The sequence below is a fragment of the Balaenoptera musculus genome, chromosome 15 (assembly GCF_009873245.2).
Source record: "Balaenoptera musculus isolate JJ_BM4_2016_0621 chromosome 15, mBalMus1.pri.v3, whole genome shotgun sequence".
In the NCBI taxonomy this organism is placed as follows: Eukaryota; Metazoa; Chordata; class Mammalia; order Artiodactyla; family Balaenopteridae; genus Balaenoptera; species Balaenoptera musculus.
The window spans coordinates 55489266-55517088 of record NC_045799.1 but is presented as its reverse complement, the minus strand read 5'-3'; the positions used below and the strand labels follow the sequence as shown (position 1 = coordinate 55517088).

General features: G+C 44.5%; 1 protein-coding gene across 19 annotated transcripts in view; it reads right to left on the bottom strand.

Annotated features, from left to right (window-relative positions):
* RBFOX1 (RNA binding fox-1 homolog 1) overlaps positions 1-27823 on the bottom strand; it is a 1497346-nt gene that overhangs the window by 337876 nt on the left and 1131647 nt on the right. For 4 of the 19 annotated variants that reach the window (XM_036826204.1, XM_036826210.1, XM_036826198.1 and 1 more), the window contains exon 1: positions 15719-16031. The exons of 14 other annotated variants lie outside the window; for them this stretch is intronic. In XM_036826204.1, the coding sequence (XP_036682099.1) occupies positions 15719-15805 (87 nt within the window). In that variant the 5' untranslated portion in view covers positions 15806-16031. Of the gene's footprint in view, positions 1-15359; positions 15430-15718; positions 16032-27823 lie in introns of those variants that run through there. One more of the 19 variants, XM_036826209.1, reaches the window with a different exon arrangement.

Sequence of the window (27823 nt, the reverse complement as noted above, 5' to 3'; positions counted from 1 at the left end):
TTTAAAAGTTTCTTATTAAAAAAAAGCGCTGGCTGCAAGTGATACAAATCTTTATGTGTAGGATGAGGGTATGAGAACTTTTTTTGGAAGAGAATGTGTATAGAAAAAAGTGGTTTGAAGTGGTTATTTTTGGGTGGTGGATTATAATGTATGTGTGTATGTAGTGTGTGCATGTTTGTGTGTGTGTGTGTGTATTTGTTTGTGCTTTTCTGATTGCCACAACTTATTTAGCATTTATCCTGAATTAATTTTAAAATTAGAAAAATAGGCAACAATTATTTTTTAATGAATATTCTTTTGGAAAGGAGCCCAAGAAGGATGCCATAGGCTTAAATCAAAGAGCAAAAAGATTGGCTAATTGCTGAGACTGGCACCAAGGTGCAACACGCTTCCTGCAGACAGATAGCTCTGTGTGAAAAATGCTAGCAGGACTGGACCTCAGCCACAGGTGAGGTCCACTGAAGGCTTTCGCAAACCCTGTGAGACCCATCTCTTGGGGAGTCTCCTGGATCACAAGTCTCAACCTACCTCCGTTGTCTCAGGACTGTTCAACGATGGGCTCCAAGTACTTGGAGTCTGGAACATAGTTCATTGATGCACAGATTGAGACATACCCTGAGCTGGATCTGAGACAGGCTGGGACTTGGGACCTGGGACACTTTGCCACAATGCTTGCACCTGGACAAACGACTCCTCAAGCGACAAAATACAAAGAAACTATAAGGGACTGAAAATAAATGCGTGCATGCACAACTGGGGCAAATTACAGACAACAAGATACAAAAAGACCAAAAAAAATCCAACTGCCACTTCTGAAGAGCTGGGAGCAAAAGCAGGGTACCGCGCATGCCCCCTGCACTCAACAGCACCAAAGGGGGCGGGCAAACCATCTCAGCCGCCCCTCTGGCCTGACTCCTGGACCACCCCTTCCGTCACCCCGTATAAGGAACCAGCTGCCCCCCCCTGGGGAGCGAGTGAGCAAGAGAACCTGTTACTTGTTTTAGCTCCCCTCTGCTGCAGCAGGGGTCCCAGTAAAGCCTTGCCTGAATTTCTTGTCTGGCCTCTAGTCAATTTCTATTGATTGGAGAAGGCCAAGAACCCTGGTCAGTATCAGATCCCTCAGATCCCTTCCTGGGAATTTGAATGGAGACACACAGGCTGGCGGTCTTTGTAGTGCAGTCACTCACTGAGTGTCAAGTCAACTTGCCTTGGCTGACACTTTGAGACAGATAATTCTGGACAATTCTGAATAATTCTGGTTGTCCTACACATTGCAGGGTGCCAGGAGCAACCCCAGCCCAGTTATGACAACTACAAATGTCTCTAGACACGGCCGAATGCCCCTCTGGGGCAAAAGCGCTCCTAGCTGAGAACCACTCACCTGGAGACAATGTCCATAAACGGCCTGCCGAGGTCCGTAGGCCTGCCCAACCTCCTGTACTTCCCTTGGCTTGATTTTCTCTTTTTCCCTCTTTTGAATCCAAGACTTTCTGTGAGTTCAACTGTTCATGCATTACACGTCAGAAAATAGTAAAAATATAAACCTCCCCTGCTATATTTTTGTTAAGCTAGCCAGGATTGGGTTCTGTTCTTTCAACCAAAGGGATCTTAACAAAACCACCCACTTTTCAAGAACTGTGTTTGGTTTCCTGATGTTCAAAATGGTGGATCATCTGTCATCTTTCAACCCACAGAAAACCAAACAGCTCTTAACTTCTCTCTGGTGTCGGAGCAGATCTGAGCACAAAGGCATGAATGAAGCAGACGCCCCTGGGCCATATGGAGGCTGGGGACATACAACAATGCGTCAGCAACAAGACCCCTACAGAGTAAACCAAGATGGCAGAGGAGCGTTCACCAGGGAGGGGTGGGGGACTTGATTGTGATTGGAAGTTTAGGCCAGCACCGGAGGAAGTTGGGAAGCCATGAAGCAGAGATGGCATCAGATACACGCCGCGTCCATCCCCCCAGGAGTGGACTCTACAAAGCGCTCCTTAGTGAGGCTCTGACTTGCAGGAATCAAACACTAAAGAAAATACACATGCAGACAGCATCGCACACTCAAAACCCCACAACTGTTTGGACAGCTAAGAATCCCATATGCTCTGCATTACCCTCAGCCATGGAAAGCTTTTTATCCATCCCCAGGCCACCCCGTCACCATGCAGCAGGTGGGAGCTCTGGTCCCCTACAATGCAGACAGGGACGGGACTCAGCGGCTAATGACCGGCGTACCGTGTGATGGGTGAACACGCCCAACGTCTGCTCGGCCCCTGCACAAATCTTAGACCCTCTGGCAGGCAGTACCAAGTCCCTCAGCTAAATCACAATGGGAACTGACTGCCAACACGCCAGGTGTGAAACAAGCCCCAGCGCTTCAGAGTCCTTAAGCCCCCCACCCAAATTCCCGGAAAGGGCTCCAGGCAAATGCACGGCTGCCCGTACGGCCAGTCTCTACGAGGCCAGAGGAGCCACCGTATTAGGATGGTCATTGGACGGTCCATGTCAATTTCACATTTCCTGTCAAAACCGCCCAGCTAGCAGGCACCTCGGTGTTTACACCTCTCACCAGAACAAATGCAGAGCCGTTGAAGGGAGAAATAACACACCAGCACAGTCACAATAGGAGACACCGCTTGCAAGCTGTCCGGTGGGCCCCTGGAGTAACTGACAGGTTTGACAGAGAATGCGTGTTGGTAACATTGTTTGATTCATGTTTAAAGGAAAAAAGGAGAGTATGTTTCGGGGAGGTTTAGACATTGATAACCAAAAGGAAGGGCTTGTAAACAAAGCCACAAGGACCACGTCCTAGCAGCCCCCTCCTCGCCCTCTGTCACCACCCCACCTCCCGTTTTGATCTTCTCCCGGAGGAACAAGCCTTCCACGGGGAATGAGACCTCTTGACAGAGGGCTGCCAGGCAGAGGGAGGAGCGCTGATGAGAAATGACAGCAGCACAAAACTGCGTTAACCTTCTGCTTGGAATAGGTTGTACGGGGCAGAGACGAGGCGGGTCCCCCCACAGAGGATGGGGGAGACATCACCAGAGTCACGCATAATGGCAGGGTCCTGGCCAGCAGAGCTCGGAAACCCCAGATCTGCCATATCCCGGCACTGAGAGCTGGGGCGGGTATGTTAACTTGGCTGAGCCTCAGTTTCCGTCTTTTCCAAGATGGTTTGGAGTAGGTAGTAGAAATATTCTAGTAGGAATATGTGTACGGAAAGTAACCAATGGAGTGACCGAGCAGCTGTAGCAATAGCAGAAAATAATAATGACATAATTATTATCAGGTAATTATATAATAAGATAATACTTATAATAATACAATTATATAATTATTATATAGATATTATACATTGTTATAACTATATATTATAGGAATATATTATATATAATGATGCATAACACTATATATTAATATATAATGTGATAATTTTATAATATAGGTTATATATAACTATTATATAATGATACATATATTGCATATACTTATATATTTCACTTATGTATTAGTATGTAATCAATATATGTCACTATACAATTATATTAAATAGTATAATTTAAAATCATTATGTAATTATGTGATAATTATATGTAATATGTATGTTTATATATGTATTATTATGTCTAATGCATATTATCACACAGAGACAATATGCAATACATAGTGATTAATTATGTAATCCTTAGTATATTATTATGTCTGTCCTGAACCCTTACTATATACCAAGTACCATTACAGTGCCTTACAAGTATTAACTCTGTGATCCTCAAAGGCAACTCTGGCTTTGGTCTCCATCCAATACAGGAAGATGCTAAACCATGGATTTAAGGTGCTTTTAATGTGTCCATTTTATAGATGAGAAAACCACAGTACAGAGTGGTTTAGGAACTTCCCCAAGGAGGCAAAGCTGAGATTCTAACCCAGCAGTCTGCAGTCTGGCTCGAGAGCTCACACTCTTAGCTCATATATAACACATACACATATATTTATATATGTGTGTGTGTGTGTGTGTGTGTGTGTGTGTGTGTGTGTGTGTGTGTGTGTGTGTGTGTGTGTGTGTGTGTGTATATATCAAAACTCAATATTGTCTCTCTTACAAAGTTTGGTTGTGGTGATGTTGCAGTGCAGTTGGAAATAAACTTGCTGATACCTGTACTGAGCACTTTCCATGTGCCAGGCAGTTGGCTATGGACTTTATATACTTTGATTCCTTTCGCTACCGTCCAGTGAGGTGACTGCCACCCAGAGAGGGCAAGAACCATGCCCAAGGTCACACAGGTAGTAAGTAGTGCCCAAGGTCACACAGGTGAAGGAAGGAGATGAACCAGGGAGTCTGCCACAAAGCCCGCATCCCTACACCATCCTGTTCGACTGCTTTTTCCTCTGTAAACCACAATGCTTCAACTAGATACTGTAGGTGAAATGCCTTACACATGGCCTAGTACATAGTAAATGCCTGAAAACAAGCAGCTGCTGTTGTTCTTATTGTAACTAAATGCGAAAAGCCCAGTAGGCATTTTCTTCCAAGAAAACGATGGAAGTATGAATTTATGACGCCGTCTGTTCAGAGGACAGATTCGTCGCCCCTTTTAAGCCCCGACAAAGCCCCTGCATGGTCAGTCAGCACCAGTTCCTGAATCCAGCTGCTCATCGGAAACCCGGGATTGCCAGTGAGGCACGCAGTTCACGGGGCTCTGCTCCCTGCCTTCTGATATAGATGATCTGAGGTTCAGAGTGGACCCCTGCATTGTTAATGAACTTGCCCAGGCTCTGACCAGTAGCAGGAAAGGCAAACACCCAGGTTTGCAGGAAATCCTCCAAGCAACTCAGAGCTGTGTTTTTCCGCAAAGCCTTCTCCCACAAGCTGCCCCATGCCAGTCGGCTGTCCTGTGCTCACACTTCCTCCCTGCCACTGGGCACTGACAGATGGGAGCTATTCTTAATATTTAACATTTATTAAGTGCCCACAGCGTGCCAGGAGCTGCATGGAACACGGGTGTGGGTGGTCCCAAAGAGTCTGTCCCCAGAAGGCTGTGGCAACATAGAGGAGAGAGGACAGTCCTCTCTTTTCCCCTTCAAAGCTACCCCTCCCTCTCCTCTCACCCAGCCCCAGTTTCAGTCCCAGATGTCCTGCCAGAGCAAGTGGACAAAGATTTGGGCCAGGATTCAACATGACCGAGACGTGTACATCCTCCTGCATGTGTGTCTAGTAGCCCCATCTCCCCAGGCTGTGGACTTAGAAAGTCGGAGGGGATGTAGGTTTCATGCCACCCAAGGCCCTGGGCTCAGGCTGTCAAACCCCAGGGTGGTACATCCCTGATTGCACCCTACTCTATTCAGCTGCACCAAAAACGTGTGTCCCTGGTTAACAGGAATCTCCGTGGGGAGCAGGAGCAGGGAGCTGCGTACGTGCCCACCCACCTCCAGACCGAGAGCATCTTCACACGAGAAAGAAACTGCAGCAACAAGGATATGATGAGAAAACCATGACAACGGCGATGTTGGCCAAACGCTATGGAGTTGCTACAATGAGCAGGTGCTGCTCTGGCTTCTTCGCATCATCACATCAGATCCTCTGGGCTCCCTTTCAAAGGGGGTGTGATCATTCCTGCTGTCAAGTTGAGACAGTGGGAGCTCAGAGACGCCAAGCCTGTGTGACACAGGGGCCAAGGGCTGCTCAGGTGGAAGCCCTTGGCATTATGTCATCGCAGCTGGACTGCAGAGGCCTGGGGATGGTCACTTTGGAGGTCTTTTATTCCTGACACTGACTTAGGGAGGCAGAGCACATGGGATGTTACTCCCATTTTATAGGTGAGAAAGTGGAGGCTCCGAGAGGGTCACGCAACTTTCCCAAGTCCCCAAGAGAAGGTCATGGCCAGACTCAGCTTTCCCTGGTCTAAATCCCATGCTCTCAATTCTCTGGTCTAAATCCTTAACTGTGCTGCCTCATGAAATGAGAAGAAATAGCTCTTCGGAGAGTAGTTTGTGAGAACACTGTGGAATGCGCAAGCTGGCTGCCCCTGTCACCAAATCTTCCCCACATCTGGGAGCCAATGCGGATTAGAGAGTGGAAGGAAAGGTAACCGCTCAGGGAGGCCGCCTTCACCCACAGCCGCGGTGCGCTGGACTCCACTGTGTTGCTCTGAGCCAGATGCAAGGTAGGACGGGGCAGAGCTGGCCGCTGCTTCAGACAGATTTCTTGCCATCATTCTTCCCGCCAAAAACACAAACAAAAAACAAACAAACAAAAACCACGATTTGTCCCCTGGAACATACCAGAAGCCCTGTCATTTGGGAAAGACGGAGAACCTGACTATAGAACATCGTCTTCCTGGGACTGTAGGGAAGCCCATCTTGACTGTCTGAGCCACAGAAAGTGGTAAAGATCTCGTATTGGGTGGGGTGAGCAGGGCTGAGAGTCTATAGAGTTATACCTTCAAGCAGTTGTGCTTCACTTCTGACTCCACAATTGACACTGTGGCCATCGAAGCTACCTCTGAGGACAGAGACTGGGTCCTAGTCATCTCCATGTCTCCAGAGCTTAGACGAGACCCCAGCATGGAACCCATGATCCACAAATCATTACTGCCGTGAATGAATGGATGAAAGAATTTCATGGTGCCTCTGCCTCCTGCTTTCATAAGCCTGAAGAGGGACTTCCCTGGTGGCGCAGTGGTTAAGAATCCGCCTGCCAGTGTAGGGGACACAGGTTCGAGCCCTGGTCCGGGAAGATCCCACATGCCGCGGGGCAACTAAGCCCGTGTGCCATAACTACTGAGCCTGTGCTCTAGAGCCCGCAAACCACAACTATTGAGCCCATGTGCCTAAAGTCTGTGCTCTGCAACAAGAGAAGCCACCACAATGAAAAGCCCGTGCTCCGCAACAAGAGAAGCCACCACAGTGAGAAGCCCGCGCACCGCAATGAAGTGTAGCCCCTGCTCGCAGCAACTAGAGAAAGCCCGTCCACAGCAACAAAGACCCAATGCAGCCAAAAAAATTAAAAAATAATAAAATAAATAAATAAATAAATAAATATGTTGACCGGCATCAAAAAAAAAAAAAAGCCTGAAGAACTCAAGCTAGAAATTGGGCTTTGCAATTTATCCCAATAAATTAGGAATTTGGAAGTGACATATACACACTACTACATATAAAATAGATAAACAAGCACCAACTGTATAGCACAGGGAACTATACTCAGTATTTCGTAATAACCTATATGGGAAAAGAATTTGAAAAGTATATGTATATATTATATATAATATATATATACACACATATGTTTAACTGAGTCACTTTGCTGTATACCTGAAACTAACACAACATTGTAAATCAACTATACTTCAATAAAATAAATATATGAATGATTTTTAAAAATTTTTTAAAAAAAAGAAAGACATTGGGTTTTTGCAGACAACTATGGTCCCAGTTGCCCAGAGGAAAAGACCCACAGAACACTAAGTTCATTGCTCTGGACAGCATTTAGGGTTCAGCGGTTAAGCAAGTGGATGAGCTGGTGGCTTGTACGCCGGTGGGATGCACGTGTGATGGGTCTATCTTTAGACGAGAGAGAAACATAAACAGGGGTGAGATCTCCATCCTAAGTCAGCTGGGGAAAGCACTTACCCAAAACAACCTTTAAAAGACAGGGAGGGGGCTCTGCTTCACCATCAAAGGCTCTGATCGCCAAACACCAAAGAAGCAAAGCAGAGTGTGAAATCTGCAAGTCTCTCCAGCCCCGCTTGCCCCATGCCAACGTATTATAAAAAGCATACTTGCTAAAAAAAAAAAAAAAAAAAAAGCATACTTGCTGATATAGCATGCCTTTAAAATGATCAGAATGACAGATGGCTGCGGCAGGAACACATCCTTTTTATAGGACTGCTATTAATCAGAAGAGATTGACAGCGTCCCTTTAATCTTTTAATTAAAAAAAAAAGTGCATCTCTATACAACTGAAGGGGGCAAGTTGCTGGCATTTCCGAGTGCTTTGAGACACTCGGAATAATGTGGAAGGTCCACATTATTTCAAACTTAATAACTGGAGGGCTTTAGTTTCCCTTTATTTATAGATTTATTGATGTAGGTCTTGCTAATATAAAAAGAAGGTATGGAGTGGCATGATGTGAGAAACCCCATGGTGCCTCAGTTATGGTGTTACCGGTTATCGCTGTCAGGCTGTCTTTACTTCCCTAGATCGTGGTGTTCTCACCTGTTAAAGAGTGGGGTCGTCCCAAGCATACTCTGGTGGGAGACATTCCTGTAATTACTTCAAGTGGGAAGATACTGCTTAAAATGGCCATATCTGCCTTTGATTCATCTGATCAGGAATGAAGAAGCAAGATGCACTAGATGATAGTCAATGCCTGGTGAATACAATCACAGGCAAAAAAGCACTCGGATAAGTAACATTAGAAACTCACCAATTTCTTCCCTGGGGAGGGTACGTGCAAGGTTTGGGGGAGAAAAACCATGTTTGGATGTTTGTAATAGCTTCGATTATTGAGATAATTGTCATAGCTCTCAAGTAGTTGAGAACTTGTATTTTTTGCCTGTTTAGCGCCGTAACTGGGTAACAGGACCCTGACTATTCCTTTACCCGCAGCCCATACAGCTCAGCTGGGCCTGACCCCACCCTCCAGCTTGACTCAAGGCAGTCAAGATGATTGACGGGGATGGGCGTGGCCCAGACTGCTACCTGGAATTTTTGCAGTTGGCGAAGAGGCTTGCTAAGATGTGTTGGGGTGTAAGCCTGGAGTTTCTGGGGACCATCTTTGCCACCAGTTGGGCATGGTGTGTTTGTGAACAAAGATCAAGTAGAGATAATCACTATGGAGTCATGGGGAGACATGACTTGGGGTGTTGGAGCCTCTGAATGCAACTGTGTCTGAAATTGGACATTTTCTTTTTCTCCTCTAAACCAATATGAATTAGATTTTTGTCACTTGAAGATAAAAGAGGTCTTCTGGTATATATATATATACCAGACCTTTCCCATATATTAGGATATAGGCTTCAAGTTGACAAGGATCTTGTATGTTTTTTATTCTGCCTCATCACCTACTCTTAGTTCACAGCCTGGCACACAGTAGGTGCTCGATAAATAATTGCTGAATTGGGCTTCCCTGGTGGCGCAGTGGTTGAGAATCCGCCTGCCAATGCAGGAGACAGGGGTTCGAGCCCTGGTCTGGGAGGATCCCACATGCCGCGGAGCAACTAGGCCCGTGAGCCACAACTACTGAGCCTGCGCGTCTGGAGCCTGTGCTCCGCAACAAGAGAGGCCGCGATAGTGAGAGGCCCGCGCACCATGATGAAGAGTGGCCCCCGCTTGCCGCAACTAGAGAAAGCCCTCGCACAGAAACGAAGACCCAACACAGCCAAAAATAAATAAATAAATAAATAAAAATTAAAAAAAAAAAACAAGGAAGAAGAGTATTACCGAGTTTTTAAAATAATAATAATAATAATAATTGCTGAATGAAGAGATGAATCACATGGAAAGCTCACAACCACTCTGCAAGACAGGTATTCCTGTTTTCGTTTTGTGGCTGAGAAAACAGCCTTGGAGAGGTTAATTGACAAGCCCAAGGCCACACGCTTAGTAAATGCCAGAGCCAATATATCAACCCGGACCTGTTTGACTCCAAATTCTCTTTGCCACCTCCCTGACTCTTTAATTTAGTCTGCTGTTGACATGGCCTCTTTGGCAGTACAGAAAAGTCACTTAGTGACTAAGATGGAGCAGCCGCAAAGTAAATGACACCACCAGCACTCATATCAGGCGTGCATTCTGATTTCTTTCCCAATCAGCAGATATTCCAAACATGTAGATAACATTGCAGGGCAACAATACCAAGATTGAAAATGGCTCCACTAGCCACAGAGCAAAACAAGTTTATTTCTTTCAAGTTTACCCCAAAGACCTGCATGTTCCCTAACATATTTCTCCACCTTTCTGTAGGGACGATGACTCTTGGTCCATTGTTAAAACCAGCAGTTTGATCATTCTTGGTGACACTACATATGTGTATGCACATCTCTCATTAAATACGTTGCCAGATTCGACGATGCTGATTTCTGTTTCAAAATCCAGAGTGCAAGGTTTGCCTATACCATTGCTATCCACGTCAGGGAGGCATTAATCAGCATTTCTCTGCTACCATCTAGTTCTGTAGGGTATAAGTTGGAAAAGACAGCCTTCAGAGAGCTTACTGTCTCAGAGAGAAAGGATGGCAAACAACGATCAGGTCTCAAATCCAGGGAATTCGACATTCAAGTGCTGGATTCACAGAAGGGTATTACAGGGCCCATTCCTATGTGGGCACACAGAGACTCAGGGCTTAGGAGTTCCATTTCTGAGATTCCTCCCAGGTCCTTTGGAGCCATGTCTTTTGACTTTTGAGACCTATGTTTAAGTAATGTCAAATCCCACAGTGCCAATGAGTTGGCGAAGAGACTGCAGCTCTATCTTGATGTGTCAGGCCAACATCGTGAGTTCATCCAAGCTCTCCGCTCTACTAGGAAGGGCTTTCTCCTCTGCTTGCCCAGTGAATGTCTGCTGATGCTCTACAGCCCGACTCAAATGCCACCTTTGCCCTTTGAACCACCCTCTCCCCTATTCCAAGAGGCACCCACCTACTCCCTCCCCTGTGTTTTCATGTGCGCTCCCATGGATACACCTCAACACTGGATCAGTGGTTGAGAGGGAAGGCTCCAGCCCACCAGACCTGCTCTACATCTCAGCTCTGTCACTGACAATCCCTGTGACCTTGGGCAAGTTACCTTTCTCTAAATGTCAGTTTCAGGTCCTCCATATGCAGAAAGGGTATCATAATACATAACTGTGATTTCTTATCAGAGACCCTTGGGGTCACCTCTATCTTGAAATTCAGATTTTTGGGGATTTCCTTTTCCAGAAAGGGATTTCATCAGACACAGATTATGTAACATTCTCAGCAGGGTCGGGGACAACACTCTGAAATCAAACACGTAAATATTCCCGTAGCAAAATATATGAATATTCACAGTAAGTCGGATAAAGAAAGTCTATAAATAGCCACACATTATTTCAGGTCAAGTTTTCTTCCAAAATGCATTTTGGTGCCAAACTCCCCCCCCAAAAACCTGATTTTCAGAGCTTTTTGGAATTTACAATTACAGGTAAGCGTTGGTAGAACAACAGTACCCAACTTTAGGGTTACAGTAGCCCCCGTTAGCTGTCGTTTCGCTTTCCCAGGTTTACCTGAGGTCAACCACAGCCTGGAAATATTAAATGGAAAATTCCAGAAGTAAACAATTCATACGTTTTAAATTGTGTGCCGTTCTGAGTGGTGCTGTGCCATCCTGTCTTGTCCTGTCCTATCCGGTCCCATCCTGTCCTGTCCAGGATGTGGATCATCCCTTTGTCCAGCGGATCCCACCCGTTAGTCGCTTAGTAACCGTCTCGGTTATCAGATCATCTATCGTGTTATCATGGTGCTCGTGTGCAACTGACCCTTATTTTACTTAAGAATGGCCCCGAAGGACAAGAGTTAGTGATGCTGGCAGTTCAGATGGACAAAGAAAAGCCGTCAAGTGCTTCCTTTAAATGAAAACGTGAAAATTCACGACTTAATAAGGAAAGAAACAAAATTGTAGGCTGAGATCGCTAAGATCTAGGGGTAAGAACAAATCTTCTCCGTGACGTTTTGAAGAAAGAAAGAGAAATGTGAGTAGTTTTGCTGTCTCACCTCAAACTGCAAAAGTTACGGCCACAGTGCGTGAGGAGGGCTTAGTTAAGATGGAAGAGGCATATTGGGGAGGGCATATTCACATAACTTTTTTTGTACTACATTGTTATAATAGTTCTATTTTATTATTAGTTATTGTTAGTCTCTTACTGTGCCTAATTTATAAATTATACTTTACCATAGGTATGTGTGTGTATAGGAAAAAACACAATATATCTAGGGTCCAGTACTATCCACCATCTCAGGCATCCACTGGGGTCTTGGGCCATATCCCCCCTCAGATAAGGGGGGACGACGGTACTGTTAGAATAAATTGAGATAATATATCTAAGTATTTAACACAGTGCCTGGCACATAGCGAGTACTCAATAATTATCACCTATCATACTTTCCTGCTGTTTTTACTGTAGTATTAGATTTATAGGAGTATTACTGTAGTATTAGTTTATCTCATGCTCTCTTCCACTGGGCTGTGAACCCACCGGCCAGTAGCTATAACTGCCACTTTTGTTTTCCAGGTGCCTAGAACAGTGCCCGATATGGAATATGTGGGCAGCGATTGAGTAACTAAATTAACAAATGCATGGTGACATGGACGTGGCTGTGTTTACACTGCCCTCCATCGAGGAAAACAGTCTCCTGACCTCATCTGTAATACCCGGGTGAGATGAGAATGATTTGTCCCAGTGTGGAGAATGATCTAGCCATGATGGTCAAAGGGCATATCTGTAGGACAAATATCTAGAGTGAGGGGCTCAAGTCTGAACTTGAACCCAGAGCCAAGGGCTCATTAGACCCAAACACCAACCAGACTAATCAGTTACAAAGCTCTTGTTTGGATGATATCGTCTGACACCGGGTGGGCATGGTCCACGGCTGGGGTAAGTCCTCTTGGCAGCTCAAGATTGACTGACAATCAACTTGTCAAATCTCCTTTGTCCTCAGGTCAGATATCTCATTGGTCATTCAAGGTCTTGTTGGAAATTGAGAAGCAGTAAAGAGGTTCAACGGGAAGACACATTGCTTCTTCTTATCCAGAGATACCAAGATTAAGGTCTACACCAAGGGGAAAGGAGCGGTGTTTATACACTGCACTTGGTAATATTGCTCTTTTCCCCTTCTGCTTCTCACTCCCCATGAAACTGTCCAAGCTGCTTCAGCTCAATCCTCCACAGTCACTCTGGAATTCTTTACGTGGCTAGAAGGAAAAACTATCCGCCTTGCTATCTATTCAACAAGTTCAGACATCAAAAGATGGGTTCAGGAGATTCAGTATGGTAAAGATTCTAGTTTTCCTAGGGGATGGCAGGTGAGGTCAGTGGTCACTATTGAATCTACTCTTGGGACAAAAAATCCTATTGAGTAACGTCCCCAGAATTATTACGAAACATCTTCACTCACTGCCTTTGCAGGATAAGGTGATGCTCTCCTAAAAGCCTCTTATGATGTCTGATCAATTATTTTTTTGTTCTTTTTCACTGAGCAGACAAAAACAGGGCAATAAAGAAGTGGCACTTGAAACGATTATGAAAAGGAAGTTCTTACACCATAGAATCACTGGCTCTTCGGGTTGGAAAGACCTTGAGAGGAATCTTCAATTCTGATACGGCAACCCTGCCAAGTGGCCCCTACAGCTGTTTGCATATCTCCAGTCACAGGGAACTTACTACTGAGGATGGAGTACACACTCTATTTTGGATCATTTGACTGTCTGGTTGATCACATTATGAAGGTGTGGGTGGCACCTTAATTGCCTCTAGGAAAGCCCTTGCATCTAGAAGAGCTGGGAGGAAACGCACAAGATCAACAAATTGGTCAGCAAGCTGATATAGTCTGCAGGGATGCAGGGCAGCTGGCATCAGAAGCATCAGCTGAAAGGTGTGTGTGTGTGCGTGCGTGTGCGTGTGCGTGTGTGTGTGTGAGAGAGAGAGAGAGAGAGAGAGAGGTAGTTAGAGGTAGTTTTTCTCCCTTCGAGTTGCCTTTCCTCTGCTTGGAAATGTTGCTGCAATGGAGTGTTTGAGTTTCCAGTTGATGCCACTGGATAAATAACACAGGCTGTCTCAGAACACCGGAAATAAGGCCAGTTTCTCCCTGTCCAGAGCATTTCAGTGTGATCCACGGTGGGTGGGAGAGGAAGAAGATGAACGACGTCACAGCAGCTGGGCTAAGGCTCCCCGCTGCACTGCTTTCCTGACTTAAGGGCAACTAGTTACCAGAGGTGTCACCTGGGAAAACAAAGTATGATCCGGCGAAGATTCGCAAGTAAAATCACTTGTTCCTTCCCCAAATAACTGGACGTGTTTCTCAAACACTCTGCAAAGGAGGAAGAAATTGGGCCCCCAACTTCTCAGCTCGCCCGGGTGTCTTCTCATCTATCACTGGGGTAATACGTCCAGAGTGGCATTCTGTAATGACGGCAACATTCCAGCGAATCGATAGTTATTTAATTCCCAACAAGCTCTCGAGTCCATTAAGCCTGATTACATTCACCCATTTCAGTGGGTGCCGTTATTTTTCCTACACCGGCACTTAATCTATAACAGGAACTTATGAGAACTTTCTAAAGCAATTTCAGCATCAATCAGCATAGAGTGAAGGGCACGATTTGCTTGTAATTATTTATCAGACAGGGTGGCAGAGCATCTGACAAAACTCCAACGTCTAAACTTCACCCCAAATTTCCAATGGAAGCAAAGGCCTTCCAGATTGCCACTGAGTTCTACTTCAGACCTCGTGTGGGCCACACTGGCCTGCTTATGCCCGGAAAGATGGAATAATTTCCATGTTGTTAAGGACCATTCTCCAAGCAGTCTGTTATTTCTCACAATAATATAGGAGCCTCCAAAATGAGTAAGGACCATAAATCTGGGATGGTAGAACGTTTTGCTTGATTACTGGGAATCACTCCTGAATGGCTCAAATCACCAAGGTTCTTACAGTTTATCAGAGGTAACAACAACATTCAGCATAGGAGAAAAAGGGGTTTGACCAGAGCCCTCCCCAGAAATTTTAATTAATGAGCTTGGGTGTTGCAGAATTTTAAACTATTGTGGAAGGAGAAGCACAAGGCTGAAGGGAAAAGGACATCCTAACTACGTGTAGTTTTCCTTTCCTGTAGAAACAAGATACAGAATTTATTACAGAGAGATTGTTCTCAAACAAACAAACCACAGTGGAAAACACCCGGGTTTCCTATGATGTTCAGGCTCTGTCACTAGTTAGCCTTCCACAGAGAAATTCAGACACACATCCAGAAGCCAACACTTGCTTAAGAAGTCACGCTTACGATGAGGAAAAAAAAAAAGGCCCCAAATATCTTATTTGATGATTCTCCCGACACAAAATTAATAGCCTTAAGAGTAATACCAACACACATTTCAATCCTTCACTTCCTTGTCATCATTAAGATGTAAACAACTGGTAAGGGATTCCTAGGATAATCTCTGAACTTCATAATTAACCGTCAGTAGAGTGTTCCTTTTTGCCTCCGTGCCACCACTCAACCCAGGTTTGGGGGGCAGGGGAAGCCTCTATGAAAATAGACAATCCACGGGAAGGGGAAGCTACGGATTAATGCATATTTCACTCTCCTTCTATTTCCTGGGTGAAAGCGCTTAACCAACTCACCTCATGATCAGGTACTCTGCCTCATGATCTGCTCTGGGAGACTGAGTCCCTCAGAAAGCTGGGAGGGAGAGCAAATCCTTTGCCCCGTGGCCAACCTCCCGAAGCAAAGGCACGAATGTTAAACAGCAGCCAGATCAATACAAGCAAATATAGCTCAACTACACCATTTATTCAGCCATGAGAGATGTCAATAGCCAGATTAGGGTGATCCATCTTTTTGATTTCCCACTGTCTTCCCACTGACTACACGAGAGCTTTTTCCTGTATTAAAAGTGTTTGCTTTCTCAACCATAAAAATTCCAATTATTACTCTGAGTGCTCTGGAGTTAAGTTGCTTGCTGGCAGTGGCCTTGAATTACCTGGATCAGTCCGGGGAAGTAGGGGGCTGCTGGAACAACCATAGGCACGCCATAGGGATGCAGGAGGACTCCTTGAGAAGGCAACATGCTTTACGGAAAGGTAGGATTCCCTCGGAAGCTCAACGCACCAATGGAGAGAGTTAGGGGAAAATCTATAGACCCAACTTCTTCAGAACCACAAAGCTGAGAGCCAGATCGCTGCTGCCAGGAGCCAAACGCTCATCAATGCGCAGAGGGGAGAGAAAGAAAATCCGGCATCAGCAACTCTTAATGTGAAAGTTTTCTTCCCAGACGACGAAGAGACACAGCAGCTGCAGGGTTGAAGCTACCAAAATGGAAGGTTCTATTTTGGGAACGGCTTGCCTAACATGACTAACCAAATACTCTTCATTAATTTAGTTCTCAGAGAGAGTGAGAGAGACCAAGAGACTGGGAGAGAGCTGGTCAAGCTGGGAGATTTGGGCTCTTCCTAACGAATTTGGGCAAAAGGCAAGGGACGGAGTCTGCGTGGGATGTCTAGAGAGGAAAACTGAGAAATGTAAATTGATATGATTATCAGTTGCCACTTAAAACCTAAGTAGGGGAATGCGGGCAGCCTCTGGTACTGATCACAAAGAAATGAAGATACTTAGTCGAGTTCGTTATCCTCTGTCTCTCTCTCTCTCTCTCTCTGGTTTTAGTTTTAAAGGGTGATTTGTGCAAATAATAGTACCACCAGCGAATATCTGCAGTGCGTGCTATGCACGCAGGATGAGCTAAATTATTTACATATGTTTTGTAATTTCATTCTCACAACTCTCCCAAGTAGGTACTATTATCAGTTCCTGGTCCACATGGGAAATGAGGTTCACACTAGTTGAACTGCTTGCTCACAGCCCTACACGTGTGAGAGGCAGTGCCAGGCTACAAACACAATTCCTAATCAGCCACGATATCCATTACAGTACTATTTTGTTCTGTAATAGAACTTCATATGCCTTAAAAAAATTTTTTTAAACATTTTTTGTCTTTGAGCTTTCAATTGTTATATTTTAACATGCAGTCTATTAATAAGAGATGACTCCCTGCTCCTTGAGTTTAAAGGCATAGCAAATGAACACCAAAACTGCAGGTGAAAAACACATTCTAGTATTTGAAATCTTTCTGATGTTTGAAAATATCCGAGTGATTGTCTGGGATACATTACACGGAAATAGATAAACTTCGATGGGATTGCATGAACTGGAATTATGCTGACTTGTGTGTCCTACTTAATAGCTGTGTGTTCTTGAACAAGTTACTCAGCATCTCTGAACCTTAGTTTCTTCACTTGGAAAACTGAGATAGTAATAGATCCCCATAGGGTCGTGTGACAAGTAAAGTATTTGGTATCCTATCATGATGTGTACAATACAAGATGCATACAGTATTTGCCATTCTTATCCTGTGTTTCCTGTTCTTCTACTAATACCTGGTATAGACACATCTTTGACTTCAGATTGAAGGCGCAGAGAGCATTCAAATTGGCACTCTTCTAATCTGCATACCAGGAAAGAACGTGGGCGTGTTGAGAGTTTCCCAATTTCGAGAGCACAGAGTGAGCCCACTCAGCTTATGCTCAAGGCCCAGGGATCATCGAAAATCACCTTCAAACCGGACACCTGCTTACCACATTCCACCTTGAACTTGAAATAGGACACGAGATATGGATTTTGTCGAAACTTGGAGAGCTTCAGACACCGCAAAACATATTCAACTATTGGCTTTTTCTAAATCCAAATGTCAATTCCTCCACTTTTAGATCACCAAGGTGTTTTTACACGACACTAATTTTAGTTGCTTGATTTAGCTGCATAATTACATTTCTAGATAACGACAGTGGACAGCATTTGGCAGAGAATTCAATTATTTAAGGCTGAATTTGGGCCATCTTGACAAGGTTTCTCTGTAATTGATTCTCGTGTATCAAAGGGGCCACCTTGTTACAATTCGGAAAGCTCCAGGAACAGCTGTGAGTTGACCCCTCTTACTTAACAGCCTGATATTTCTAATTTTAGCTTTTGACTCTGACTTTCAACACTGCGTTTCTGAGAAGTTACCAGTGAGGACAGTGGCCTTGCCATGAGACAGCTTCCTGGGAGGGGAGAGAGCTCTTCCTGACTTTGGTAAGGGGTGGGTCAGATTGTACTATGTCTCTGGTGTTATAAAGTAGAAAGACCACTGGACCAGGAGGCAGGGAACTTAATTCAGTCATGAAGGCCAGAAACGTACACATTTAGACTTTGTTTCCTGAACCTCATATAGAAGTGACAATACCCACTTACCCTTCACCCAGAGGGCTCCGATAAGCAAAAGTATGGGAGTGTTTTGGAAACTGTAGAGTTACATAAATACAAAAGATTATTCTGTGTATTACTCTATGTGTTGTTTTTTTAAAGAACCTGATGATCCATTTCAGAAACATATTATAGGTAGATCTTGGAGATATCATGGTTGGATGCCAAACCCCTGTGATAAACAGAATATCACAATAAAGCAAGTCACACACATTTTTGCTTTCCCAGGGCATATAAAAGTTATGTTTATACTATACTGTAGTCTATTAAGTGTGCAATAGCCTTATGTCTAAAATAGTATATATCTTAGTTTAATAATATTTTATTGCTAAAATATGTTAACCATCATCTGAATCTTCAGCGAGTTGTAGTAGTAACATCAAAGATCAGTGATCATAGATACCAACAAATAGAAGAATAATGAAAAAGTTTGAAATAGTGAGAGAATTGCCAAAATATGACATAGATACAGGAAGTGAGCAAATGCTGTTTGAAAAGTGGTGCCCATAGACTTGTTTAACACAGGGTTGCCACAAACATTCAATTTGTAAAAAACGCAGTATCTGTGAAGCACAATAAAACGAGGTGTGCCTGTACACACAGGACATATAGATGTATACTATATCATTTGCAGAGGATATTTTCTCTTTTCTTTTTAAGAACTCCATGCTACAAAAGCTTTTCTGCTCCTGAGTAATGAGTATCTCTTTTCCTCTCTCTGAAAATAAAGGCTCGTTGTTTTGTGACCCTTTTCACTTTGGCTGCCAGGAAGCTCAGAGCCCAAAAAGAGGTTCAACTCTGTCCATTTTATTGGCCTTTACTGCCTGCATGTTTGTGTTTTCATCTTCCTGTCTCACCACCTCCAGTCCTGTTATTCACATTTTCTCTGATTCTGATTTTATATTTAGATATTACTGCCATGTATGATTGTAGTGGTTATACTTGTAAAATGGTATGAACAGAATGTACCCTTGTTCAAAACCCAGCCCCAAAACTTTATGACATTATAAAACATAAAAATAAATAATGGTCACTAAGCAAAACCTCTTTTTTCTAACATGGGTTCTGTTTTCCCAAATGGGAAGCATCCAGTATTACTGGACTGTAATTCTTTCCTCTTGGGTCCATTTCCTCCACTGAATGTGCAGGTACCACATTCCATGTATCTCTGCTTTCCAGTGGCTCATGGTAAATGGTTAGCTACCCAATGTCGAATGGGTGGTATTAAGCTCATAGAATTTTGCAGGAACTTAAAAAAAATGTAGAGTAAAAAAATAAGGTGAAGAACAGGGGAGATAGTTCTGGCAGCAGGTAGAAAACATAGGTAGGTTGCCAAAACAGACTGAATTTAAACCAAGGGCCATGTATCATTATCACTCTGGCCATCACAGGCAGGGGAGGGCAAACATTTTTCTGTAAATGGGCAGATTACAAATATTTTAGGTGCTGTGGACCTTAAACTCTCTGTTGCAACTACTCAAAACTCTGCGTTTTCATGTGAAAATGTTTACAATAAGCAAATGGACTCTGAAATTTGAATTTCCTATAATTTTCACCTGTCACGAAATATTCTTCTTTTGAGTTTTCCCAACCATTTAAAAGTGTCAAAACCAATCTTAGCTCAAGGGTCGTACAAAAACGGTCCAAGGCCAGGTTTGGCTCTCAGGCTGTGGTTTGCCGACCCTTCATTTAGAGCATATATTTTACAAACCTCTGGAAGTCCGACTTCAATACAATGACAGGTATATACTCCATTTTTGTTTACTTCTGCTTCTTCACTTGCTTCTGGCTTTCCTGCCACTTCTTTGGCGCCAGTTCTGTCAATTATCCCTGTGTCAGGGATTTCCATCAAGCCTTTTTTTTTTCTTAGCCCGCCTTTGCTAGTTCAGGCTCATCCATCCTCCCTGCAAAAATTCTCCTGTCTTTCTCCACCTTCCGTGATGACACCCCCTTCTTAGTTAGTGACCTCTCTTTTCCTTTCCTGGATTAAAGTGGTTCCTCTCATGCTGTCAATACTACGTCTCCTTCCCCAGATCCTGAGAGCTAACACGAGGGTGACCCTGCCCACCAGCAGCCCTTCCAAGCAGCAGTCTCCCCAAGTTGAAACACCCACGTACCCATGGAGGAGAAGGAAAGCGAACAGAAACACAAGTGTTGGCTGGAGGATGGGAGAGGGGAGCATTCAGAGAAGACTGATTCCTGCCTTACGGATTCTATTGGTCAACAGACTCAACTGCAGCCTCATGGACCAAATCCAGTTCATAGATGAGGATGATGAGGATGATGACGATGGAGGAGGGTTTGTCTGCATGGTGTAAAAATAAGCTAGTATTTTTAAACAGAGGCAGCTTATATAAAACGTAGATCTACAACATCTCTTGAAAGACTGGAAGGTCTAGAAACCTTGGTGCACATTCCCTTGGCCCAACAGTCCCTGAAGCCTGGGAAGGAGCTGCCCCCTCCTCCCCAGATCAGGAGCTCTCGTGAGACCATTTCCATCATTCTCTACCTGCTTCTTGAAAAGCAGCCGAATGTTAGTTGCCACTTGTCCACCATTAAAAACAAAACAAAACAAAACATAACAAAACAAAAAGCATAAAACTGAGTGTTCCTCTGAAAGCGTTAAGCATACTCCTTAGCTTTTGGATATTAACAGTGGTTATCTCCTAATATGAATTTATGCAGATTATCTAATTACCCATACCTCCCCATTTCCAGGTCAAGTTGGGTGACAGAGAATTTCTTATAGTTTTCAAGGCCTTTCACAATATTCCTCAGCTTTTCCAGATCCATCCTCCAATACACACTGTCCTTCCTTCTACAAATCACTCTTCTCTGCAAACCACACTGGCAAGTTGCCTTTGCCAAACACCTTCATGCATCTAAGACTCCTTACAAATTTGCCTGCTATGCAGAACTACCCTTCCTTCCTTCCTTCCCTTCCTCCCTCCCTCCCTTCCTTCCTTCCTTCCCTTCCTCCCTCCCTCCCTTCCTTCCTTCTTTCTTTCCTCCCTCCCTCCCTCCTTCCCTCCCTCCCTTCCTTCCTTACTTCCTTCCAATTGAACATTATTGGCCTAAGTCAAATGCACAAAACCTTTCCCACCACCCCAGGCAGAACTAAATACACTGTCACCTGTGTCCTAAAGTCATGTTAGCATTGTATAATAATAATTCTTTTAAGTGTGATGACTCCTTCTAGAAGGTAGACTGGCTCAAATAAGGAAGCATACCATTCATTCTTATTCACCCAATGACTAAAATGCTGAGTAGACAAATGAAGTTTCCCCAAATGCTTCTTAAGAGAATGACTGACTGAATGAATGCTTTGGACAAATGCAAGTAAAGCTGCTTTCACATATTGCCTTTGCAAGGGGTCTCCAGACCACTGAGAGCTACAAATTTCCAAGGTCATCTCAAGTGACCCGGGGGCATCTGGGCACAGTAGAAAAAGCATGAGTTTCACAGTTGGAGAGTCTGGGTTGGGATCTTGGCTCTGTCATCCTTTTAAAGATTTGACTGGAATGAAATACTTAGCCCTGAGCCCTGGTCTCCTTGGGGGTAAAATGGGACAACACCTGGCCCTTCACACAGGTACGCTGCTGCCGTGAAATGACAAGGGTGCATATGGGTGTTCCTGGCACTCGGAAAGTTCAAAAAGTGCTGGTTTATTTTATGTTTTCTTCTTTGGCGTGTCTTTCATGTACTCATGTCAGTTGTTTTCTAATCATCCCAATCCTCAGGTCAAGTCTGCCTCCTCAATGCCCCATGTGTACCCCACACCGAGGTCTCTGTAGGAAACTTCATTCTTTCTGTTCCCTCACACGACCCATGAACAGCCCCTTCTTCAGCAAGCAGCCACACGTTTGATGCTCCAGGCAGCCTCCCCACCTTCCCTAGCACTCATGACCCCACTTGTCTAAGCCCCCAAAAGACCAGCAGTGTTTTGACCTAACATGGTAAAGATCCGGCTGGTAATCACTTCCAGGTATGCTTCTATTTTATTTCCTCCACCTCCTCCTCCATCATTGTTTTCCTGTCTTTCTCACAGGACTGGGTATAGAGTAGATGTTCAGTAGGAACTTGAGAATTACCTTTGGTAGCCAAAGGATGATAGGGAGGTTCAGAGAGGTTAAGTGACTTGTCTGAGGTTAAACAGCAAAAATAGGTGCTTTCTTAATTAGCAAGAGCCAGTTTTCCCTTCGACACGCCCCTAACCTCTGCTAGACCATGACAAATGACCACTCTAGAGCAACGACTCGAACCAAAATTGATAAACTCCACTCACCACCAGGCATGCATTCAAACCCAATCCAATGCAGGTAAGAACACAGCACGGAAGGGCTTTACCTCAAAAAGAAATGGACCTCAAAGAAAAAGTTCCTAAGATGCTTATGGCCCTGAGGCCGAGGACTGACAGGTGAGTTCCTGGAAGAGGGGAGACTGAAAGTATCATGTTAATTACCAGGGAGGCAAGACCTTCCACAGGAAAAGCTTCCACAGACTGTGGGTAGAATGTACTGGACCACCGATCAGCTGTTCTCCAACTTATAGTCACCTCATTTGTAACCTCAGCAAAGGACCAATCCAGCTAGGAAAGTCACATCCGGGGAAGAGAAGACACATCCCCAGCCCATTGGGTTCAGTTAACATGTGTAAATGAGGTGATGCGCGGAAAGCTTTTACACGAGTGATAAGTACCAAGTAAGCATCAGTTCTCACTGTGGCATTACTATAGTCTCCTATTGCCCGACCCTTCCACCGGATTCTAGCTGTGTGTTCTGGTGCAAATTACATAACGTCTCTGTGCCTCAGATTTATTATCTGTAAAATAAGAATATGATTAGTAACTACACCTCATGGGGTGGCCTAGAGATTTAAATAAGAGTCATATACAGGTTGACTAAAAGAGTCACAGACACGTTTAGCTGAGGGACTGGCTCTGAGCAGATAGTGGGTGCAGTAGTTGTCATAGTAACAACACATTAGCAGCATCTGTTTCCAAGGATCAAACCAGCTCAAATCAGACCTCCGCCAAACCCTTCCTCCCTTCAACTGCTAATTGGTTAAATAAAATAGTTCTTACAGGTGCTACCTGTGATGTGCCTTTTTGTCGTAAGAACCTACCTTCTTCTTCCGGGATGTAAACCAAAAATTCAGACAGAGAGGCTAACGAGCTTGTGGGCGTAGCTTCTGTACACGGAAGACACCGTTTTGAAAACAAAATACGAGAATTTCTAACTCAATTGAGGGTTTATGGGGATGGAGAAAGTAGTGCCTCTGAAACAGGAATAACCCAAAGAATCCAGGACACTGGGTCACTCCTACCCAACAGTATGCCCCCCCCCCAGAAAAAAAGTGGTTATGAAGATGCACAAAAGAAAATTCCAGTAGGTCTTGTAAGTGAAGAAGCTGCTGATTATCATTAGAAACTTGAGCCCCCAGTGGTGGAGGCAGCACCAGTGTTCCTTTTGGATCATTAAGCGCTTCTTGACCTGATTCTCCTCTGAAAGCCAGACTGACTGGCTGAATGAGCAAATCTAAGAATATCAACCCTGCACATCATCTCTGCTGAGATCAACAATGCTTCAGGAACTGACCCCTGACCTGTCTGGGGATGAATGGCAACTGGGTTTGAGAATGTATTGACCTTGCTCCAGGCAAACAAATCCTCCCTGGGGACTCTCGGGATGGGGGATGAATAATCAGCCGCTCCCCCAGATTGAGCTCATGCCCTCCCTGCATCTTCTGCCTCATATGCCACAAGCAGGTCCCTGCAGGAGCCGGGTACAGAGCCCACTCCAAATAGCACGAGTCTCCAGGACTCAGAACTGGGTCTTTCTGTCCCAACCCCATGCACGCCCTTTACTCTCTGGGAACGGACTGAACCACCTGAGCTCTACGCACATCCATTTCCCTTGAGAGACTAAGAGTCTTCACTGGCCTCTCCCAAAGCTAGCTCTGCACTAAAGATGCCTCATGAGATGCTTTATTGTAAAAAGAACCGCGTGGCCAAAGAAGTGGGAGAAATTCAGCTCGTTCTCTCTCCCAATTGGGGGTTCATGGTGCATAGCACAGTAAAGCACCTGAAAAGTCCTGCAAGGGGAAAATAATGGAAACCTGTTTGACCTTGTTTGAGGCGGACATTCCCAAGATTATCTGATGACTTGACTGGCCATCCATCTATCTATCTATCCATCCATCTATTCATCCATCCATCCATCCATCCATCCATCCATCCATTTTGCTGTCTATTTCACTATCTGGCTATTGAGAATAATAAATCACGTCAGTCCCTGTGCAAAGTTCTTCACTGCTTCTCCTAGTTGCCCTCCTCCTATTTCTTCGCCTTCATCAGAATCTTTGTGACCATCACCATTATCATCATCACAGTTGCTATGTATTCAATGCTTACTTTGTGCCAGGCCCTGCACTAATTTCATCAGATGCATTATCTCAGGTGATCCTCTCTAAATTCCTATGAAGCAGATTCTGTTAAATGTATTACATTACAGTCAAGAAAACAGAGCCACTCAGAGGAAAAGTAAATTGGCCAAGAAAATACAGCCAGTAAATGACAGAGCTGTACCTTGAATGGGCCAGAAGCCCCAGTGCCTAACAACTATAAGAAGCCCTTCTTTGGCCTGTGACAATCATGAACACACTCTGAGAAATGCTGGCCTGGACTGAACTCAAGCTGAGTGGATCCCTTATCTCCTTTGCCCTCAATCCCTCACTCAATCTCAAGCACCCTAATTGCCATTAAAGGCAAAGCAAGACAAAACCACAGCCAAGAAAGACAGACGGACAAGACTTGAAGATCTGGAGAAGTGCTAACCTCCACCCCCCCACCCCACCCTACCCCACTGAGTCATCAGGAAGCAGAAAAATACCTCCCAAGGAAGAGGAGGTCCAAGGCAGTGGAAATGGCTGGCACATGGGAACACCAGCAAAGAGTGACTATGGAAGGAGGAAAAAAAAAAAAAAAGAGGAGGAGGTGATCCAGGAGAAAAAGCCCTAAAGAGATGACCCTGTGACCTTTCTTTGTGATGCTGGAGCACCATCTCAACCTCCAGGGCTCCTTATCTCCTTGGGCTATCTTGTCCTTGGCTCTTTCTCATATGAATGCTCTTCTGGGGGTGAAGAGATGGTTCTTCACTCTTATTTCTGATGCATGGGCCACTCTGAGAATTTTGCCCTCATCCCAGAAAACTGCACATAACTCACAAAATGTTCCAGATCATTGCAGGGACTTGAGGGTCCCTCTGAATTCATCTGTGGACCCTTGAGGGCCCTCTGAACCTCCATCAGATTTTGAAGTATGTAGCCAATATATGCTATGCTTTTTCTGAAGGAAAGACATGGAGAGAGTCAGAATGCCTTTAGTCAGTCCCACAGTGACAGCTCGGGTGACCGTCCTCACATGGAATCATGTTGACCGGCACTGTGGATGTACACCTGCCACTCAAAGAACTCTCGCCACAGCTCAGCAGGGCTGAGGGTTTCAAGAAGACAAGAAGGTCAAACAACTTGGGAAGAGGCTGCAGCATCTACACTGTATAACCAAGGCGGCCACTAAGAAATCCAAACGCACACCCTCAGCCTTCTTGTCCAATAATGAACAATCATCCAACAGGGATTGCTTTCCCTCTGCCGAAGCTTTCAGCCCAGGAAACAGAGAATATCAAACCAATGAGCTGGTGTTAGGCATAGAAGGGCATCCACCAAACCCAGCGCTGGGGGAGAACGGAGGTAGGAAATATATGCTTGTGTTTTCAGAGATGATGCAGTCTGGTCTTGTAGCCAAGACGGAGAGAGGAAGGACCCAGGACCAAGCTGTGCAGCTGCTGGGCGTCTAAAAGGCTGAGCCAAGGAGCTGACCACTGCAAATGGTTTCTCCGCGATGTCATGGCCAGACAGCTGGTGGCAACAGAGAGCCTCTGACAGGTGGGCTTTTCAACTTCCCAGATTAGCAGCGCCCTTCTGGGACACTCTGGGGACATCAAAAGAGGAACCACCCTGGGTGACCTCGTTTCGTTTCTGATTCTACATCTATTTTTAAATATTTTGGGAACAAACCATATATATCTTTTACTATTTGCCAGACACCTTCTAACCCCTTTAAGTATTAACTCATTTAATCTTTTTTTTTTTTTTAAGTATAGTTAATTTACAATGTTGTGTTAGTTTCAGGTGTACAGCTTCAGATTCTTTTCCATTACAGGTTATTACGAGACACTGAATACAGCTCCCTGTGCTATATAGTAGATCTATGTTGTTTATTTTATATATAGTAGTGTGTATCTATTAATCCCACACTCCTAATTTATCCCTCCCCCTCCTCTTTCCCCTTTCCCCTTTGGTTACCATAAGTTTGTTTTCTATGTCTGTGGGTCTGTTTCTGTTTTGTAAATAAGTTGACCTGTATTATTTCTTTAGATTCCACATATGAGTAATATCATATAATATTTGTCTTTATCTGCCTGACTTACTTCACTTAGTGACTACTCACTTATCACTGGTTGACCCCAAACATCACAGTTTCATGAATCAATAAAGTCCCATATTGCTTAAGCTAGTTTGAGTTGGGTTTCTGTCCCTTGCAACTAAGGGTAGATACACATCCACACATGCATAAAAAAAGTCATAGGAGATACCTTTTGCTTATTTGTATCAGCAAACATTTTATAGCACTTTATAAGTGCCAAACACCATTCTAAGCACTTTAAAAACCTTAATTCAGGGGCTTCCCTGGTGGCGCAGCGGTTGAGAGTCTGCCCGCTAATGCAGGAGACACGGGTTCGAGCCCTGGTCTGGGAAGATCCCACGTGCCGCGGAGCAACTAGGCCCGTGAGCCACAACTGCTGAGCCTGCGCGTCTGGAGCCTGTGCTCCGCAACAAGAGAGGCCGCGATAATGAGAGGCCTGTGCACCACGATGAAGAGTGGCCCCCGCTTGCCAGGAGAAAGCCCTCGCACAGAAACGAAGACCCAACACAGCCATAAATAAATAAATAAATAAACCCAAAGTTAAAAAACAAACAAACAAACAAACAAAAAACCTTAATTCATTTAATCTCTTAACAAGTGTCTGATATTGGTGCCCGTAATAGCCCCATTCTACAGATGAGGAAGTGTAACTCAGAGAGCTCACATCATTCATGGCTAGTTAGTTGAGTGAGAGGGCCATAGCCAAAGCCATGCCTGTCTGTTTCCAAAACCTATTTCCTTTCCTCTGCGTGCTTTCCATTACCCACAATGTTGATGTATTTGCTAAGTAAGGCATCCTGGAAATCTACTAAGGAGCCAACACCAGCACTCAGGTACCCACCTTATAACCCTTGCCTTCATGCTGAAACCTCTTGTAAGTGAGCCCTAGGAAAAACTGCATGAACGGTGAGCAAGAATTCCAAAATATCCTTCCAGAGAAATCCCACTGCTGCAGAGCCATGACAACACAGATTGCACCACCTCCAAACTATATTCAGACCCAGACACAGAAACAGCGACCTGAAATCAACCTACTGCCGTCCACATCTTCTTTTTAAATAACGTTTAGCAGAGAGAGCTGTTTGCCCCTTCCGCAAATAAAACTTATTGGGCTGGGTGGGTTTTAGGTGCTTATTTTTATGCACACCCACCTATCACAAATCTGAACTCAACAAGTCGGCATTCCATAAAATATTTACTGTGTTCGTTTGCATCTCTCCAAACAATATTGAATAGAGCTCAGTGTGGAAATTCACAGATTCCAGGCTGGTTGTGTATGTTAGGATTACAACCCAGACCTCACTT